The 17,802-nt window shown below is 43.8% G+C and overlaps 2 protein-coding genes across 11 annotated transcripts; one reads left to right on the top strand and one right to left on the bottom strand.

Annotated features, from left to right (window-relative positions):
- The first annotated feature begins 332 nt into the window (after positions 1–332).
- KDM8 (lysine demethylase 8) lies at positions 333–8,688 on the top strand. The gene is given in 7 exon segments (XM_018915721.3): positions 333–836; positions 839–1,068; positions 2,247–2,379; positions 3,246–3,287; positions 4,034–4,183; positions 7,641–7,733; positions 7,827–8,688. Coding segments are annotated over 7 exon segments (1,317 nt in total). The 3' UTR covers positions 7,992–8,688.
- Positions 8,689–9,596: 908 nt separating this feature from the next.
- NSMCE1 (NSE1 homolog, SMC5-SMC6 complex component) lies at positions 9,597–17,779 on the bottom strand. Of its 10 annotated transcripts, none has more exons than XM_030229607.2 (9): positions 17,709–17,776; positions 17,064–17,313; positions 16,543–16,702; positions 14,181–14,302; positions 13,273–13,350; positions 12,378–12,524; positions 11,251–11,367; positions 10,270–10,390; positions 9,597–9,818 (listed from the first exon to the last, which is right to left on the bottom strand). In XM_030229607.2, the coding sequence occupies exons 3-9, from the start codon at positions 16,658–16,660 to the stop codon at positions 9,733–9,735; spliced, it is 789 nt and encodes a 262-aa protein (XP_030085467.1). In that variant the 5' UTR covers positions 16,661–16,702; positions 17,064–17,313; positions 17,709–17,776; the 3' UTR covers positions 9,597–9,732. The 10 variants fall into 10 exon arrangements, with proteins under 10 accessions (XP_030085467.1, XP_030085474.1, XP_030085470.1 ...); XM_030229614.2 differs by having other exon boundaries at positions 16,543–16,618; positions 17,643–17,760; XM_030229610.2 differs by having other exon boundaries at positions 16,543–16,686; positions 17,643–17,760.
- Positions 17,780–17,802: the final 23 nt, after the last annotated feature.

Here is a 17,802-nt window from a genome sequence, read left to right on the forward strand (position 1 = left end):
CCCGCCTCAGCCCCGGGCCCCGCCTCAGCCCCGGGCCCCGCCTCAGCCCCGGGCCCCGCCTCAGCCCCGGGCCCCGCCTCAGCCCCGGGCCCCGCCTCAGCCCCGGGCCCCGCCTCAGCCCCGGGCCCCGCCTCAGCCCCGGGCCCCGCCTCAGCCCCGGGCCCCGCCTCAGCCCCGGGCCCCGCCTCAGCCCCGGGCCCCGCCTCAGCCCCGGGCCCCGCCTCAGCCCCGGGCCCCGCCTCAGCCCCGGGCCCCGCCTCAGCCCCGGGCCCCGCCTCAGCCCCGGGCCGGCCCGAAAGCGCCGCCTCGCGGACGTCGGCGCAGGCACGGCCATGGCGGCGACCGGCAGCGCGGAGTGCCCGAGCGACAGCCCCGCGCTGTGGGCCGAGGTGCGGGCGCTGCTGCCCCGCGCCGAGGAGGGGCTGACCTTGGCGCTGAGCGGCGAGGTGGAGGACTGCGTCCTGCCGCTGCTGCGGCGGGCCCGCGCGCTGCTCTACGGCGCGGCGGGCCGGCCCGGGGCGGCAGCGGCAGCGGCGCTAGAGCGCCTCAGCGACGTCCTGCGTGACTACTCCTGGGAGAAGCTGAACGCGGGGCCATGGAGGGAGGTCGGCAAGGGCTGGCGCCAGGTCTACGCCTACGGCTGCCTCTTCGGGGCGCTGGCCGAGGTGGCCGCGGGCCGCCCGCTCGCGCGCGCCGTGCGGCTCTGCGACCTGGGGCTGCTCATGGGCGCCGCCGTCCTGGACAACGTCCTGGCGCGCCTGGTGCGCGCGCTGCAGCCGCACCTGCCCCGTGCGGCGTCGCGCGACGGAGCCCGCGCCCAGGTAGCGCCCGCGCCCCGCGAGCCCCCTCGCGGCCCGGCCTCCGTGTGCCGGCTGCTGAGGGGGAACGTCCGTTCCAGAGCGTCCGGCCGCAGCCGCCGCCGCCGCCCTGCGCCGTGCAGCCGGAGGAGGTGATTCCGCACCTTCGCTGTCCTTCGCTGGAGCACTTCAGAGACAACTACCTCGTTCCCCAGCGGCCCGTGGTCCTGGAGGGCGTCATGGATCACTGGCCGTGTATGAAAAAGTGGAGGTGAGAAGTAAGTTCCTTCCCTGTCCAAGTGAAGGCACGATCCTTCCCTGCGTTGGGTATCTTGATGCTCGATAGAGCAGCAGACCTTCCCAGGCAATGGATACCGTGGACAGTGCATTTTGCTAGCAGCACTGTACTACTGCTCAGTGGAAGTTGCTTCATACATGAGAGAAGCTCTTCTTAGCATTCAAGGCAGATGCTGGACTGTCTCGGGGCCAAAGGTGACTCTTGGACCAGCCTCTGGCTCTTCATGGGTGAAGGCCACCCTCTGCCCAGCCTTCAGCTGTCCCAGGAGCCCAATGGCAACACCTGGGATCTCTTGAGAACTGCACATTGCAAAGTGCCAATGAGCTGTTCACAGCTCAGTGGATCTGTGTCAAGCACACATATCAGTGGTTTTTACCTCTTGGAGGTTGCTGATAATTACTGCAATGGAAAGTGAATTTCAGAGCCAAGAGTAAGCATGGTTGACTTTTTCATTCATAAGTCCAAGCACTGATGTTTGTTCAGTGCTGTGTTTGAGTGTTGAGTTTCAGACACTACTGTGCAGAACTGAGTAACAGCATTGTGCTGCCTCATTACTGCACACAATGGTGCCCGCATTTCCAATACTGAGCATCAAGTATTTGTGAGTTGAAGGTCATGATTCCCTAGAAAAGGAAAAAAATCTCTCACAAGATTAACTTCTCAGTTTAATTAGTACTGTTGTCCATGGAGAGATGTATTTCACCCATCAAACTAATTCCTCTGGCTGCAGTTGGAATGGCTATTATTGGCACCTGTATAAACACTGATGGAGAGTTGATCTAATATTACTGTGTAAAAGATACAACATTTTATCAAATGTGGCAGCAGGCAGCAAAAAGATTGGCCATCCCTTGCCAAGAGACAGTAACAGCTTAATTCTTCTTAGTTTGGAATGAAACAACTGAGGCAAACAGGCTTTTAAACAAAAACAAAACACAGTTGTGGGGTCATGTACACACAAACCTGCCTGCTGATTTCCTTGTGGCTTGCATTCTTTTATTCTGCCTTTTTCTTCTGGTTGGTTTGGTTTAGACAGGAGAAACTCAGGGTAGTAGAATTTTATTACCCAACAAGATTGATTTGGATTCATTGCCTTACATTCAGAATTAGTAAGAGCAGTATAGAAGGTGATGGAACTTTCTTTATTTCAGTGTGGACTATTTCTGTCAAGTCGCAGGGTGCCGCACAGTCCCTGTGGAGTTGGGTGCTCGGTATACAGACGAGGAATGGTCTCAGCAGCTCATGACTGTCAGTGACTTCATCAGCCAGTATATCATGGATGAGGTCTGTTACACTTGTTTGTTTCATCTCCAAACACAGCAGCATGGTGCTGGTACAGACAACAGTTCTATTTACAACAAACCTACTCAGAGGTGGTATCAAGGGAGGGGGTGTGCTGTAAACACAGCTCTGAATGAAAACGTTTGACATATTTTCCTGAAGCTAGGAATAATTATTGCAACAATAGGTTTGATTTTTACCTATAATCAAATGTACAGTAGCTGGAATTTGATCAATACATACACATACATACGCAGCAAAAACCTGACTGGTGGAATCTAAGAATAAGGGATCCTCAGCCAGCAGTGCTGTTCCTCTGTCTCATTAAACTGCTTAGTGAGATTTAGGATCAGATCCAAATTTACAAGCCATGAGGCAGAAAAATACAAAGTTGATTAGCGTCTGGAATGTCCTTTTGCTTTCACAGATGAGGATCCCAAGCCCCCATTTCTGTTTCCTGGCCTTCTGGCAGGAAGGACTATGTGCCATAGCAAATTGATCTGTGGTGGGCCCTGGAATAGAGTATGGGAGTAGTTCCAGGGCATGGAGGAGAACTGGTCTGTGTGCCTGCATGGTCTGGCTAGAAAGATGTAGTGCATTGTCAGCTGTCAAGACTCCATAGGGAGTCCCAGCTTCCTTCAGTAACTCAAGCTGGATGATTTATTCATTGTGGAGACACACCTACACTCTCACTATTTCAATGGAACTGTAAGTTGCTATTTCTGAAGACACCTTATACTGTTGAAACAGTTATATATAGTACTCTGAACAGAACGCTGGAATTTACAGTAAGTAAATTCTATTCACCTGTAACTAAATTAACTCACAGTCTTCCATGTATGTTTTTTCTTCTTCTGCTGTCATTTCAGAACAATGTAGGATACCTTGCCCAGCACCAGCTTTTTGATCAGGTAAAACTGAGTGAATGTTGTCTTCCTGTAGTCATGTCTTCTTTTTGTTGCAGCACAAGTTGTCTCTCAAGATGTTGACTGTACTAGATTGGAGGGCATATGGAGAATTCACAGTAATTCTTAAGTTTCTGTTCCCACGATTTGAAGGATCAGAGGGAGAAATTTGTTCCATTTGGCTACAAGACATGGAAACAAATCCTGTTTGGGATGAAGACATTTAATCCTAGTGCTGTTTCAGTACAATGTAGCATATACTTAGGGGGATATCACCTGGAAAGCCCCTTTCATAAGTCAGGGAAGAGATTTGGACAGGAATGTTTTCAACATTAATATGTTTACCATAATCTGAAATGTCATTCCAGTTTACCAGAGCTTATGTTGGTGGGAGACATAAAAATGGAAGCAATCATAGTATAGAAGAGATAGCTGCTCCTTTTCCATGAGGAGCAAATGTACTTATTCTTGTGGGTATCTCTGATTTCTGCAAAATCAAAGGGTCTCTGAAGAATGAGGAAACCCCTTTCTTTCTCCTGCTTCTCCTTCGAACAGAGTCTGCTGACTAGAACAGAAAGTTTGATAACATTTCCTGCAGATTCCTAGCAGGTCAGCTACTTTTCTCCTACCCTTGCTGGACCAGCCAGTCATTTGTTCTCTTTGCATCCAGCCTGGCTCATCTGTTTGATGAATTATGGATTTTGGCAAGTCAGCACATACCCTTTTTAATGTTTCTTTCTTTGTGGAAATAGATCCCAGAACTGAAAGAAGATATCAGTATCCCTGACTACTGCTGCCTGGGGGAAGGGGAAGAAGATGACATCACCATTAATGCCTGGTTTGGTCCTGGAGGCACAATCTCACCTCTTCATCAAGATCCCCAGCAAAATTTTTTAGCCCAGGTATGTACTCTAGTTACTCTGCACATGCCATTAATGCAATACTTAGAGAAAATATTTGTGGTATGTGTTAGAGACAAGGGGAGCAGACAACTTGAACAATGGAAGGCTAGAGAACAGGGAGATACTATTTTGCTACTTTATTGCATTTGTCATTACCGCAGTTTACTACTGTAATCTTACAGACCACAAGTGTTGCTCATTGAGAGACCATTACTTACTCTTGTTTTACAGATGATAGATAGAAATCACAAGAAACAGCTTTTTCAAGGTCACATGGAATTTGTAACAGAGTTGGGAAGAATTTGGATCCTGTCATGTTGTACTAAGGAGTTTATTTTTCTGGTGTTGTGGTTTGAGCCCAGCCAATCCCCAAGCTTCATGCAGGTGCTTTCTCTTCCCTCAACCAGTAGGATGAGGGAGAGAACAGGGAGAGTAAAAGCTAGAAAACTTGTGGATTGAGGTTTAATAAGCAAAAACTGTGCATGTAGGCAAATCAAAACAAAGAATTACTTGACTGCTTCTCATGGGCAGGCAGGTGTTCTGTCATTCCCAGGAGAGCAGAGCCCATCATGCTTAACAGTTACAAACACTGTCACTCCAAACATCCCCCCTTCTTTTTCTTCTTTCTCCTGTTTCTCCTCTTCCTCCCCCATATACTAAGCAATATGTCATGTAGTCTGAAATACCTTTGGGTCACCTGTCCTGGTTGTGTCTCCTCCCAGTATCCCAGGCACCCCCAACTTCCTAGCCAACATGGCAGTATGATAAACAGAAAAGGCTTCAGGTCTGTGTAAACCCTGCTCACCAATAACAAAAACAGTTCTATATTATCAACCCTGCGTTCAGTACAAATCCAAAACATAGTCCTATACCAGCCACTGGGAGGAAAATTAGTTCTACCCCAGCCAAAGCCAGCACATCTGGAAAGCAAGGTTTTGAGGTGGACTTGTGTGCATACTTTAGTCTGTATCAGGTTACCCAGTAAAATATTAATGCATGCAGTGAGCTAGGAATTAAAACTTGTACTTTGACATAATTCCTGCTGAGTTCCTCTTGGTAGGCTTTTTGATGATGACTTCTAGTGCAGAATAACCCAATAAAATACTCGGGCCATTTGTGGTAAGCACTGAACAGGTCAAAGGGGATGTCTTCTAGATCCAAGCAGTTGACTACTGTGAATCTTTGTACACTGAGAGGTGTTTTGTTTACTGAAGGAGATTACTGTTCAATCAGACACTTAAAAAAATCCAGGCTTATACTTGTCACCATCATATTTTCTGAAAAATCCCTTTGCCAGGATTTCTTCTCCTGGGAAACTGAGAAGCTTCAGAGAAAAATGAAAACAATAATTATCTGATTTGCTTCTCCTGTGTTTTGCTGGTTTGGAGTGTGGTTTGGAGATTGTTTATCCAACATGTGAATTGTTTTTACTTAATGACCAATCACGGTCCAGCTGGGTCAGGACTCTGGAGTGGGTCACAAGTTTTTAATTAGTATCTTGTTAAGCCTTCTGTAGGTATCCTTTCTCTATTCTTTAATATAGTTTAGTATTCTTTAGTATAGCATTCTTTAATATAACACAGTAACATAATAAATTAGCCTTCCAAGAACATGGAGTCAGATTCTCAATTCCTCCTTTGTCCTGGGGACCCAGCAAATACCACTCTCACACTTTTCCAGCAGGATTGTGACATTACTTTCTACTGATGGTTATTTATGGGTTGTGCCTTAGTTTCTCTGTCCCAGTTGCATCTTGCTAACCTATGTTTTCACTTGAAAGTGAGGCTTAATTTAGGCCTTCCTGGAATGTTTTTTTACAACTGCTGTGCAACCTTTTATGGATTGTATTTCTTTTGCATGCTACCTGCTCGGCACACACATACAGCTGCATTCTGAAGGTGAAGTACTGTACTGTTCATGCTATGTAAAGCTTGAGGGGATTTTTCTTGGTGGTATAAAAATTTATAGGAGCTGTTGGACTGGGAAAAGATATTTCCCTTACAAACTTCAGAACTTGTTTTCTTCTGCCTAAAAAAAATAGATTATCTGCCAGTGCTGTGAAAAAGTCTTTATAATCTGGTAGCTTTCAATTAAAATTGCCCTGTATTGTGATGCCATTTAAACTGTGGCTGTGGAGTACAGGAAGGCACAAGTACAAGTAACAAAATGAAATTATCCTGGCTGGTGGCTGGTGCTGAGATCATAGTTTTTCTATTAATGAGAAAAGCAGTCTCTGGAGATGCAGGCTATTGCCCAATAACTGGTGCCTGCCATGTTATAATATACAAAGTCTTAATCCAGTGAGGCAAGTGAAAGAAGAAGTGTTAACAGCTGATGGCAGTCCTGAAAAAATTTCAAGCATTCAGACAACATGCTGTAGGAGGAATAATCAGCATTTTTGTCACTTCCATATGTCACCAAAAATACCCTGTAATACTTGGTTCTTTAGCCAGCTAATTATTATCCTTAATACCTTTGGGGTATGGAATACATCCTAAAAACACATGGACAGCCAGAGTTATATAGATCAAGTAGTTTAATCAGTGATAGTGAAGAGCAGGACAGGGCAGGAGTACTTGGTATGTGTCCAGTCTGTGGAATACCTTTATGTGATGTCCTTGAAAGCAACGAACTCTAAATAGCCAGTATGACAGCTTTGGTGTTGGTAAGATTTCAGAAAATCCTATTCTAATATGTGGGAAGGGACGTTAAGACAGAGGAAAAGCAGGTTGGTTAGGAATGGTTGGGTAGCCACTCAAGGCTGCTGGGATTAGTCAGAGTACTCACAATAGGAGAGCTCCCAACAAGTATGATCATGCCTAGCTCTTGCGGTGGTCTGGAACGCTGCCACAAGCAGTATGAATTCTTCACCCTAAACCTTCTCTTCCTCTGGTATCAGTGGAGGACTCAGCTTTGACTTGTTCATGCTGCCATATCTTGACACCAAAAACTTGCAGTTCATGTAGCATGCAGGGAAGCCGGGCCACTCGCCTTACAAATTCTCATCTCATTTCAGCACTCCAATGAAAGAACTGGTTTAACGATGAAACAGAAATGAATTTGAGGGGGATGTGGAAGGCTAGTAGTCACTGTGCAAGTACCTCTGCCTGCTGATTGCAGTGAAGGTTCAGCCTCCTTATTCTCAGTTCTTATTTCTAGCTATGTAGAGCCCAAATACTGATGTATAAATTGGGTTCCTTGAACCTTGAATTGAAAACAATCTGGTTAAAGGCATTTCCTTCCCAATGGTATTTCAAATTCTTATCTGTTCCAAGGGAAGAGGTACTTGAATTCCAATAGTCTGGTTTAACTCTTTATTATAGCACTGTCTATTACTAACAATAATTATTTTCCTTGTAATTAGGTATATTTCACTGTTAAATGCCAGCTATGGCCCGCAGCTTTGGTAATGTGCCAGTTAATGACCAATGGAAAACATTTATTGTATTATATACAGGTATTTGGAAGAAAGTATATCCGTCTCTATTCACCAGAAGATTCAGAAAACCTGTACCCCCATGAAAGCCAAATTCTTCACAATACTAGTCAGGTAAATAGTTGCCTGAAATTTTAATATCAGTAATGTTATCAAATCATCTTTGAGTAAAGACATTCTTCTGATGATTGTTTGGTTTTTTAATAGGTTGATGTGGAAGACCCAGACTTGGTCAAGTTTCCAAATTTCACAAAGGCTGCATTTCAGTCCTGCATTCTGATGCCTGGACAGATTCTGTTTATTCCAGTTAAATATTGGCACTATGTGCGATCGCTTGAGCTCAGCTTCTCCGTTAGTTTCTGGTGGTCATAGTTCTGAAATGTAGCCAGCAGCACTGAAATTAAATTAAAAATCAGGCAAGTAGCATCTCTCTCTCAGGAGAGGTTAGAGATGGAGCAAAACCAAAAAAATCCTGCTAAAGCATGGAGAAGTAATCACAACGGGTAAGTGGAAATATGATACTGTAGTCACTTCATTTTTGTAGATGTTTCTAATAACTCCTAAAAAGCCTATCTTAGGTCATTGTCCTGTGTATGCATCCATCAGAAACAGTCTCTGTATAGGCACTGCCTGAGCCTCTGTCTGAATTACCAGGTCAGGGTTATCTTCTACTTGGATTTAGTAACACTAAACCCTGGAGTTAGCTAGAGAGATGGTACTACCTGAAGGTTCAATCCATAAAAAAATTAAGCTAACACCAAGCAAGGTACTAGTCACCTGCATGGGAAAAGTTATTCATGTCCTGGTTCTGGCCAGAATAGGGTTAATTTTTGCAGTAGCCAGGAGGGGCATGGCCCAGACCCAGAGGTTATTTTGTACCACCTCAGCCCGCCACTGCTGCAGGCCAGGGGCAGGAAGGGGCTCCTTGGTCTTCTAGTGATTGAAAAAATCTGTGTGATTTTTTTTGTCTCTCTTGTACACTGTTATTGATAGTGTTGCTCTTACTGTTCATTTTCTTAGTACACTGCTGTTTTCAGTAAATTGTTATTATTGCAACTCATGATCTTTATCTTTTGGACCTCCCAATTCTCCTGTCCATGAGGGGAGAGGCAGGGGAGGAGGGAATGAGCAAGCGTCTCATGGTTTGGAGCATTTTGGTGGGAACACTAATTTGGGGAGTACCATTTCTAAACCACAACATCATATTAAAACCTAGAACACAGTTAATCCATAGTTTAATTGCAGTAAGATAACCTGAAGTTTAATTATACCTTGATTAACCATCATATGAACTGCTGCCACAGCCCCTCTGCTGTGTCACGCATCTCTACCAAGGACAAGAATGCTGCCATTTTAGTCTGGTGTCTGGCAATAGCCAGTCCTTGGCTCCTTTCCAAGTCACTCTTAAAGGAAAAACCATCCTTACTTAAAACTGGAGACAGAAGTGCCAAGACAAAAAACCTAAAGAATCTCAGTATGGTAATGTTTTCAGCAGTTTGCAGACATCAGCTAACACTGCCCCACATCCTGTCCTACTACTTCCCAATCCTGTGGCAATACTCCCTCCTTACAGAGCACAGCTGCTCATGGCATGGCCTTACATCAAGACAAATTCTTCTGCATCTAAAGAAGGGACAAAACACAACCACAGGGCCAACTAGAAGTGCTCCAACTCCAGCCCTAGGTCAGAGACTGAGCCAGCTGCCTTGCACATACTGCACTGATTTTTCACCTGCTCAATGTGGTACAGCAGGTGTCATTTCCATTGTGCAACTGAATTTGTACTGTTCGTGTACAAACAGAGCACTTGCTGAGAAAGGGTTCTTTCCAGTGTTCAGCTGCATATATCAGATTGCAGGACTGACTAAAACATTTGCATCTTTCATCCCCAAACATGCACTGAGAGTCCCAACCCAAGAATATGGAGAATTACAAACACAAAACAGCCTCCAAGAAAGCTGTGCAAGCATTACTATGAACAGGAACATCAATGACAGTTTTATTATAAGATTCTTAGTACTTCAGAAAATGAGTACACTGAGCACTGTTTACTAATGAATACAATACAGTCTGGCTGTTCTGCCAGATTGGGGGCAAACAGATGTCACTGACATCAAGTTTTACTGGCATCATCTAAGGCCAAGAGTGGAGCTCTGTGGTAAGTCTGGGACCCCATCCGATTCATACCTGTAAAGAAAACTAAAGGAAGGTTAATGGACAACACACAAAAAAAGATAATATTGTATAACCACCTTTTCTAAAATGCTTTGTATATTCCTGTGTTGCTGTTCATGATGTCCAATTTCCCTGGACAAACTGAGTAATTCCAAAAAGATTCTTAGAAGCTCAGTATTTCCAGAAGTTTCAGTGTCATGGGTTGAGTGCACCTCTATTCCTTCCCCCCTCCCCTCTATCTCCTAAAGATAGGTATAAAAAAAATATGCACAGGGACTGCTAATGCCCATGGCATTCTTTGGGCACTATGGGGGCTCAATGCTGCCTGTGTATGGTTTAGTGTCTGAAACATACCACTAAAGTCAGAAACAGCTGATACTCACAGTTATAAATAATACAGGCAGTGCCACTGAACATCACAGGCTATTTCCTAGTATTATTACATTCAACTTTTTAAAAATACATTGCTTAGTACCTGGGTTGTCACAAGACCAGGATTCATTACACTTGGGACAGCGGGGTTCAGTCTGGCCTCTGAAGTACTTTCTGACACAAGGTAAGTGCATTCCAATTCCACAGGATTCACATACTTGGCTCTGAAATCAGGAGTGTTGATTCATAAAATCATTCTAAACAGTCCTTCAATTTAAGAGAAAGTTGTTACACAGAGCAGCAGATATGCAACACTTTGTTTCAAAGAACGGCTCCCACAATATGGGTGGTGGACACACTCAACAGTCAAAGCTGGTAAATGGTAAAAGGAGGTCTTTTTCTGTAAACTAGGAAATACTTTTTCCCTATATGGACAAAATTTAGCTTGAAAGACAACAATTTCAGTGCAATAAAGGAGATTAATTGGGATGGAAAAAGTAACATGGAAGCATGTTAGTTGGGCAGATCAGAAGATGCAGGCTCACAGAGCAAAAGTAGCAGTTTTGGAATATGAATCCAGGCTGTAACTACTTAAGCAAGATGGAACAGGTAACATCCCAGCTATCAAAACACAGTGCTTTAGCATGCTCTACATAGCACACATGTTTCTTCTGAGGTCCAAACACAAAGAATTGCTGAATTAAAATCCCAGAACCAAGAGTGAATGTGTCACACGATGACATCTATTGGTAAGGCCCAAGGAGGACACTGCTAACATCTCACTGCTAAACCTCTTTCAGCATCAGGAGCTTATCTCTAACATGCTGGTTTGGAAAGCTAGACAGCAAAACCATGTTCCTCATTGTGGGAGTGCACTTTTCCTTTATGTTTGGAGACACTGCTCCAAGACAATTTTACTCCTAAAGACAGAAGATAAAATGCCTAAAATGAAAAAAAAAATTTTTTACAAAACGCATGAGCACCGTGACCAGATTACAAGACCAAGATTATACCCAAGGGAAAGCAGCACAAACCTCAGCTATGACCATGCAAGTCCATTGGCTGAGGTGATAAAACATGTTACCTGGATGGCGAGGCTGTGACAGATGTTACATTTCCTTGCCACATCCTGGTAGTTGCTGAGAATGTACTGTTCCATCTCAATTATGCAACGAGTATGCAGAGTATATTCTCCATTTTTCTAAGGAAACAAGTGTTGAGATGAGGAATTTCTTTTCATTCCTTTTACCTTTTTTGACTTTGCTAACCATCTGTTAACGAGCCACTTTTTTCTACAGTCATGAAACCAACATGCTGGACAATGCAATGCCAAAACACTTTTGAAATAGCAGAACTCCTTTGTTTAGAGGAGCAGAATAAAAATACCACACCTTTGACAGAGATCTAGTCCTTGGAAAGCATAGATGAGTGAGCATGTGCTCCTAAACAGAGGCACGCTGTTTTGGGATCCTCCCAAAAAGAATGTTAGAGGAAATTCTCCCAGCTTTCAACAAAATCTAGGCATTTCCTGCTGGATCTATCTTTGGAAATATCTGCCAAATCAATTTCACATATAAGTAACTGTGTGGCAGCAGGCTGAAGATCTATGATGCAATGACTCCAGCAGAAAAGGGATTAAAGGTCTCACTTAGCAAGCAACTGCAGTATCCACATGGTCAGTCCACCATGGTCCACATGGTGAGTTATCTGCACTGCTTCCTCATAAAATAAAAACAGGTGTAACCACATGCACAGTGCCCCATGCATTTCTGGTACAGGAGTTTTCAACATGTCTGGCCTTACTCCTTTTCAGGAAATTCTAAATGCAACTAACAGCACTGATCACTCCGAAGAGCTTTCCACAGCTCTTGTTCCAGGTTGAAGGATGCTGTGCTGTTGTGTACAAAGCTGTGTACAAAGGATGCTGTGCTGCTGTGTCTGTGCATCACTGGGCAGGACTGGACACACAAACCCACCTGGCTCCAGTGCAAGAAACTGAAACCATATGGTCCTGTACAGTTCTACCCAAGGACTTTTTCCCCTTTAGGTCTACTTCTTTTTCTGCAAAAATTACTGGAGCAGCAATAAGCATGGGTGCCATAAGACCATTTTTGCCATCATTCATTCAAGAAGATCTCCAGTCTCAGCTACCACATCCATAAGAACATGGTAGCTGAACCCATTGAACTAAGAACACCTGAATGCAGTTACCTCAGAGAGCCACTTATCCTCTACAAAAACTTTCAGCACTTGTTCCGCTTCCTTTTTCTTCATTTTCTTTGACTTAAGTTGGTCAGCCAAGTTTAATATATCTGTAGATGAGGCAAAGCCATTTTCTGATAAAATTATTAGGTCCATCTACAGGAAGAAACATTACCAAGTATTAGAAACACTGCAGTTAGGCAGACACACCTTACAGTAATGTGCTGATATGCTTTTTTTTTTTTTTTTTTTTTTTTTGCTTTCATGTATGTGAGAGATACTACAGTATATGGCTTGAACCAGAATTGTAAAACAAAGGCCAAAAGCTGAAACAATCATTGTCCCCTTAGCAGTTTTGGTCTTTGCCAAGAAAACGTTTCCACAAATAGAAGTATACATGCTGCCTAAATGAACCTGCATTCAGGGATCCCTGGCCACACTCAGTGGTGACAGATCCATTTCTTTTTATCTGCTCTTTGACAAAGATCTTTTGAGGAAAAACCTCAGTAACCAGAGACAAATGTTTATATGCAAATCAGCAAATTCATTTTGTATGTTACCAGCATTAAAAACTACTTTATATTACTAAACTACTGAAGCCAGTGAAAAACTCAGTAGTCATGACTGAAAATCCTGAAGTTGCTTTTGTAACTAAAAGCAGGCATGTCTTGTCCCTAACCCAAGGAACCATTCCCTGGAGCTGATTTTGCCTTAGCCATAACTGACTTGCAACAGCAAATCATTACTTGCACATACCTTCATCGCTACCCACCCCACCAATTTGATCTCAGATAAACTGAGGTAAAATGGCAACTACTTCTTCACCACATCTCCATTTTCATTCATTTTAAGACAAGACCTTCACAAATAATATGATTTACTAAGTGATAACTGATATACTTACTGTTTTTCTGAACAATTCCAATTCAATTTCTGTATAGTCAGATGCCATTTTAGTTATTTCAGTTTCCGCCAAATTCACCTACAAAAAAAATAAACTGACATGAAGTGCTGATGTAGTTTCCTACCAGAAACTGTAAAAAAGCCCCAAGGTTAAGAATACATCATCTTACAATTAACATAAATGTTAGTTCTTTGAGGGGCACTTGACGGTATTCAAGTTCTTTCTTTACAAACCCTCATCTTCCAGTTACAAATTCTGCACAGCTTCCTCTGCCCAGGCAAAGCCATTCCATAAAACAAGCTCCCAGAACTGACACAGAGTGCTGCAGCAGAGCTGACACATCACAGGTACTAGGCTGGTCTGGTGATAGACAGCAGGAGGAACTATGTTATCAGTCACCTTTTTTTTCACTGTGAAAACCAGTTGCCCATGTTTTCTACTCCTATTGCACATGCTACTACTATTAATTATTAGCTCAACTTAACTGGAAAAAGGAAAGGTTAAAGGCAGCAGCTAATTTTAGGACACCTTCTGTATGGTCTTCTGAAATTATTAGATAACCTTCTCTGACAAGCACATTGCAGATCATCTGGGGAAACAACTTTTAGGCTACTTCTCAGCAAGACTTTTGTGCTAGTTTGATTTTTGAGTGGGAGAAAAAGAAAACTGATGTTGGACTGTTCTCTGTGTTCTCTATTTTAAAAATCTGTCTTAGGAAAGAAAGTCTCCCGTGGAAAAGAAATCTCACTTCAGCACTTAAGCAATGTTTACGCTAAGTAACTCCAACACTGCTGTCATCCTTGCTGCCATGTCCTACTCCCATACATCTGGGCTGTGACAGTTTATCCTCCCAGCAGCTCCTGCAGCCACTGCCAGCCCCATGCAAACACAGCACAGCAGGTACCTACTACAGCATAATGTGCTCTTCCATCATCTTCTGATATTCCTTTCCGGATCTGCATAAACAAAGGCTGCAGGTGGCTATTAATAGTGCTGATGAAATCATCCAGTTTATCGTGTGCATAGTAAACTGAAAATGAATGAGAAAAGTCATACAGACAAAAGTCAAACAACTACATATCAGGCAGATCATTTTATGTGAAACATTTTTTCCCAGGTAAGAGTGCTATTACTGAGGTAGAATTCAAACTGTTCTATTCAGCAGACATATCATTTCCTTGTGCTGCTGTTTCGCAGCCTTCAGAGATGCTCAGCTCCTTTAAAATTAATTGACAGAGTCCAGATAGTCTGCCTTGTAACAGGGAACTCATAGCACTAATCCAGTAATTACAATGACCTGAACTAAGCTGAATTGAAAATAAAATATGACTGAGAAAAAATATTATGCACAACAGAAAAATACACTGACTTGAATTCCTTTATACACAAGGGACTTGTTTCTGTATTCTCTGTTTCACAAATTAATGGCACATAAGTGCTCAAGTTACATATCAGAAAACCTAAAATTCTAGTGTTGTAGAAACACAAGAAATATCTTGAGTCACATTCTACAAACTAAGCAAATACTAGCAGTAGTTTTATCATAGACATAATTAGGATGGACTTTACAGTCATTCTGTGGAAGACAATGGATAGTCTTCCAGAAGACTACTATACCATGGTTCTTGCCTGCACAGCACCAGCACAACTCTCACATCCATCCAAACCAAGATTTTGTCAGTGGCAACACTCCTGCTTGCCTTCATCAGGCTATGGTTTAAAAACCAGAGCTAAGTAATGTCACGGTAGGCCCCCAGCCAGGTAATAAGTTACAAAGACTCCATACATTTACATAACACTGATGATTTCTTTATTAAGAAACCTATTGCTTTTTTAATACCCTAGTTTGCTACAGGTAGACCTATTTGGTCCTCTAATAAAAACAACTTCACTATTGGCTAATTAAGAAACCACCATTTGGTAAACAAATCTCCATAACACATTCCACATGTTCACAATAACAAGTGCAGCAAGTGAAGATAAGAATTGTTTCTCATTCTTTTCTCTGCTCTTCCCACAGCCTTCCCCAGGCTGATGTCTGGGAAAGCTGTGTGCTGCTCTCTGTGACCAGAGAGCTGCTGCCACAAAGTAACAGCTCATAATTTTATATAAATGATTGATGTCTCAAAATTACAAGCAGTTATCATGAAATTAATCCTGTTCCCAGTCACAGGACTCCCTCGCTTGCCTAAGAGCACCAGGCTGAGGTCCCACTCCCAAACCGCACCGCACTACCCAGCCCAGTGCCAAACAGCACTCATAGGATGCTCCTGCCCAGGAGTTCCTGATTCTGACATACAAGACTCCTTCAGTGAACAAAGTCAACAAACAACAAGAACAACAGTAAAGCAAGTACAAAATTAAGTACAGTTTTGCCACCTGCTTGGCCCCTGTCAGCAGGAAACGCTGCACACAGCAGTCAGGGAGCTTTAGTGACAGATCCCAGAAAGGGTAAAAGATGAAAGGTAACAGAATACTCTTGTACAACAGCTTTAACACTTTAATGTTACGTTCCAATGTTAAGTGGCCGCTCGAGTAGATCTTTTGTGGAAAAAAAGGGATAAAAATTCTCCACAAAAAAATGAACACGGATAATAGAACACCAAAAGTTGCACTTCACAATTTTAGCATTTAAAAAGTAGGTCAAGTTACAGTTCCTGACTCAAGAGACATACAAACAGATTACTTTGTGGGAATCTGACCTTACATCTATGGGTAAGTAGGTACAAATTCACAGAAAACCAGAAGAGTCCCTGCAGAGTGAGCAGCATGGTGACATGGCACAGGGACACTCCTAAGCCTGGTAGGAGCACAGTTTCCAGGACTTGGAATGGGCAACACAGTGCAGGTGAGGTGGGAAAAAAGCACAGCAATTCACCAGGAAACCTCATCTCATCCTCACAGAAATACTTTTGTAGAGTGACTTCTCCCACAACACCTGGGAGAAATAACTGAAGTGCATTTACTTAAAAGCATTAACTATAGTAAAGTACTTCCAGTGTCAAAAATTATTTTTTAAAATCATTTATATGCATAACCTATAAACAACAACCTTGATAAAATAAAAAGTACTATATACAAATCTGGCCTGATTAGAAGTTAGTTTACTCATTGCTGTATTATTTTATCTTTCAGGAAAGAGAGGGTACACTCATATCATTAAGAGGTTTTTAAACTTTTTTTAGCTGGTGTATGCCCTTCAGAAATCAAAGTATTTGCAAGCTGCACCAGGAAAAAAACCCAGTTCTTTCATCACCAAGACAGACACACCTTTATCAGTTTCACAGCAGTGCTGGTGTAATTTTCTAGCCTCTGATCCTTCCGTTATCCCATTAGACATCAAAACCTGCAAGAACCGTCGATGAGCATTGGTCATCTGAGCTGCCATCAGATTGTTTCACCAGGCTTCAAGTGCTGAAGGAGGTTTAAGCTGGAATTAATGCACATGTTAATGCAAATTAAGACTATAACAGTCCAAGTATACACAAGATTTCAATTAAAGTCTATTACATTGAATGAGGGCAAAAAAAGCAGATCCTAAGGCTGTCCTCAGAATGCAGAGGGTGACCAGCTCTGAGGTTCTGGAAGAGTTCAAGAGATAAAATCTAACTAGTTTTAGCTACAGGAAAGAACAACGTAGGCATTGTGACGTTGTCACCCAAAATTGGGACTAAAACTTCTTCTTAACACCAATGTAGTATTAAGAAGCAAGCAATACTTTATTGCAGCACTGGATACACAGGGGACTGACTCCTGCTTAACGCGCGTAACTGGCTCAAGGTTATACACACAGTAGTCGCTTGAGTCTGCACAGTTAGTCTCAGACGGTGCTCTGGGAGGGTCCTTAGGCACCCTGATGGTCACTGAGCCTCTAAACTTCTGAACAGTGATCTTCTCTATCTCTGTCGCTGTAGCTTCCATCGAAGCTGCAGAGCATGTTGCTGAGCAAACTGGATTAGGCCGCTTTGACTCGCTAGGAACTGGAGAGCGCTCCACGCCGCACTAAGCGCTACAAAACGCTCCCCTGCGGTATTTGCAAACCTGAAAATAACAGCGTGGGGTGACAAACACTTCACCGTCCGTCATTCTATGTTAGATAAAGCTCCTGTTCCCCACACAACCCGCTCTGATTTGTGCACAAGCAATCAGAGCGGGTGACTTTGGACAGAAAATAACCCTCTACAAGTTTCGAAGAACGCCTGAAGTAATTAAAGGCAGATCAGGAAATTGCCTGACCACGGCACCAACCGACGGCCCGCTTCTGCGGTACGGCCTCGCCGCTCGCGCGGCCCCGGGCCAGCTGCAGCCCACGGAGGCAATGCCCCTGAAAACCGCCCGGCCCGCTAACCCTCGGCCCTGCTGGGACCCACCGGAGTTCTCCGGAGCTCCCACGGGGTACCACTCCCTCAGCGGCCCCCGCACCCGCCTGCGCTCACCAACTCAGCGGCGGCTGCGCTCGCCCGCCATCGACAGCCCTGCGCCGGCCCCGCCCCGCGCCGGCCCCGCCCCGCGCCGGCCCCGCCCCGCGCC

This window comes from Serinus canaria, chromosome 14 (genome assembly GCF_022539315.1).
Source record: "Serinus canaria isolate serCan28SL12 chromosome 14, serCan2020, whole genome shotgun sequence".
Classification (NCBI taxonomy): domain Eukaryota; kingdom Metazoa; phylum Chordata; class Aves; order Passeriformes; family Fringillidae; genus Serinus; species Serinus canaria.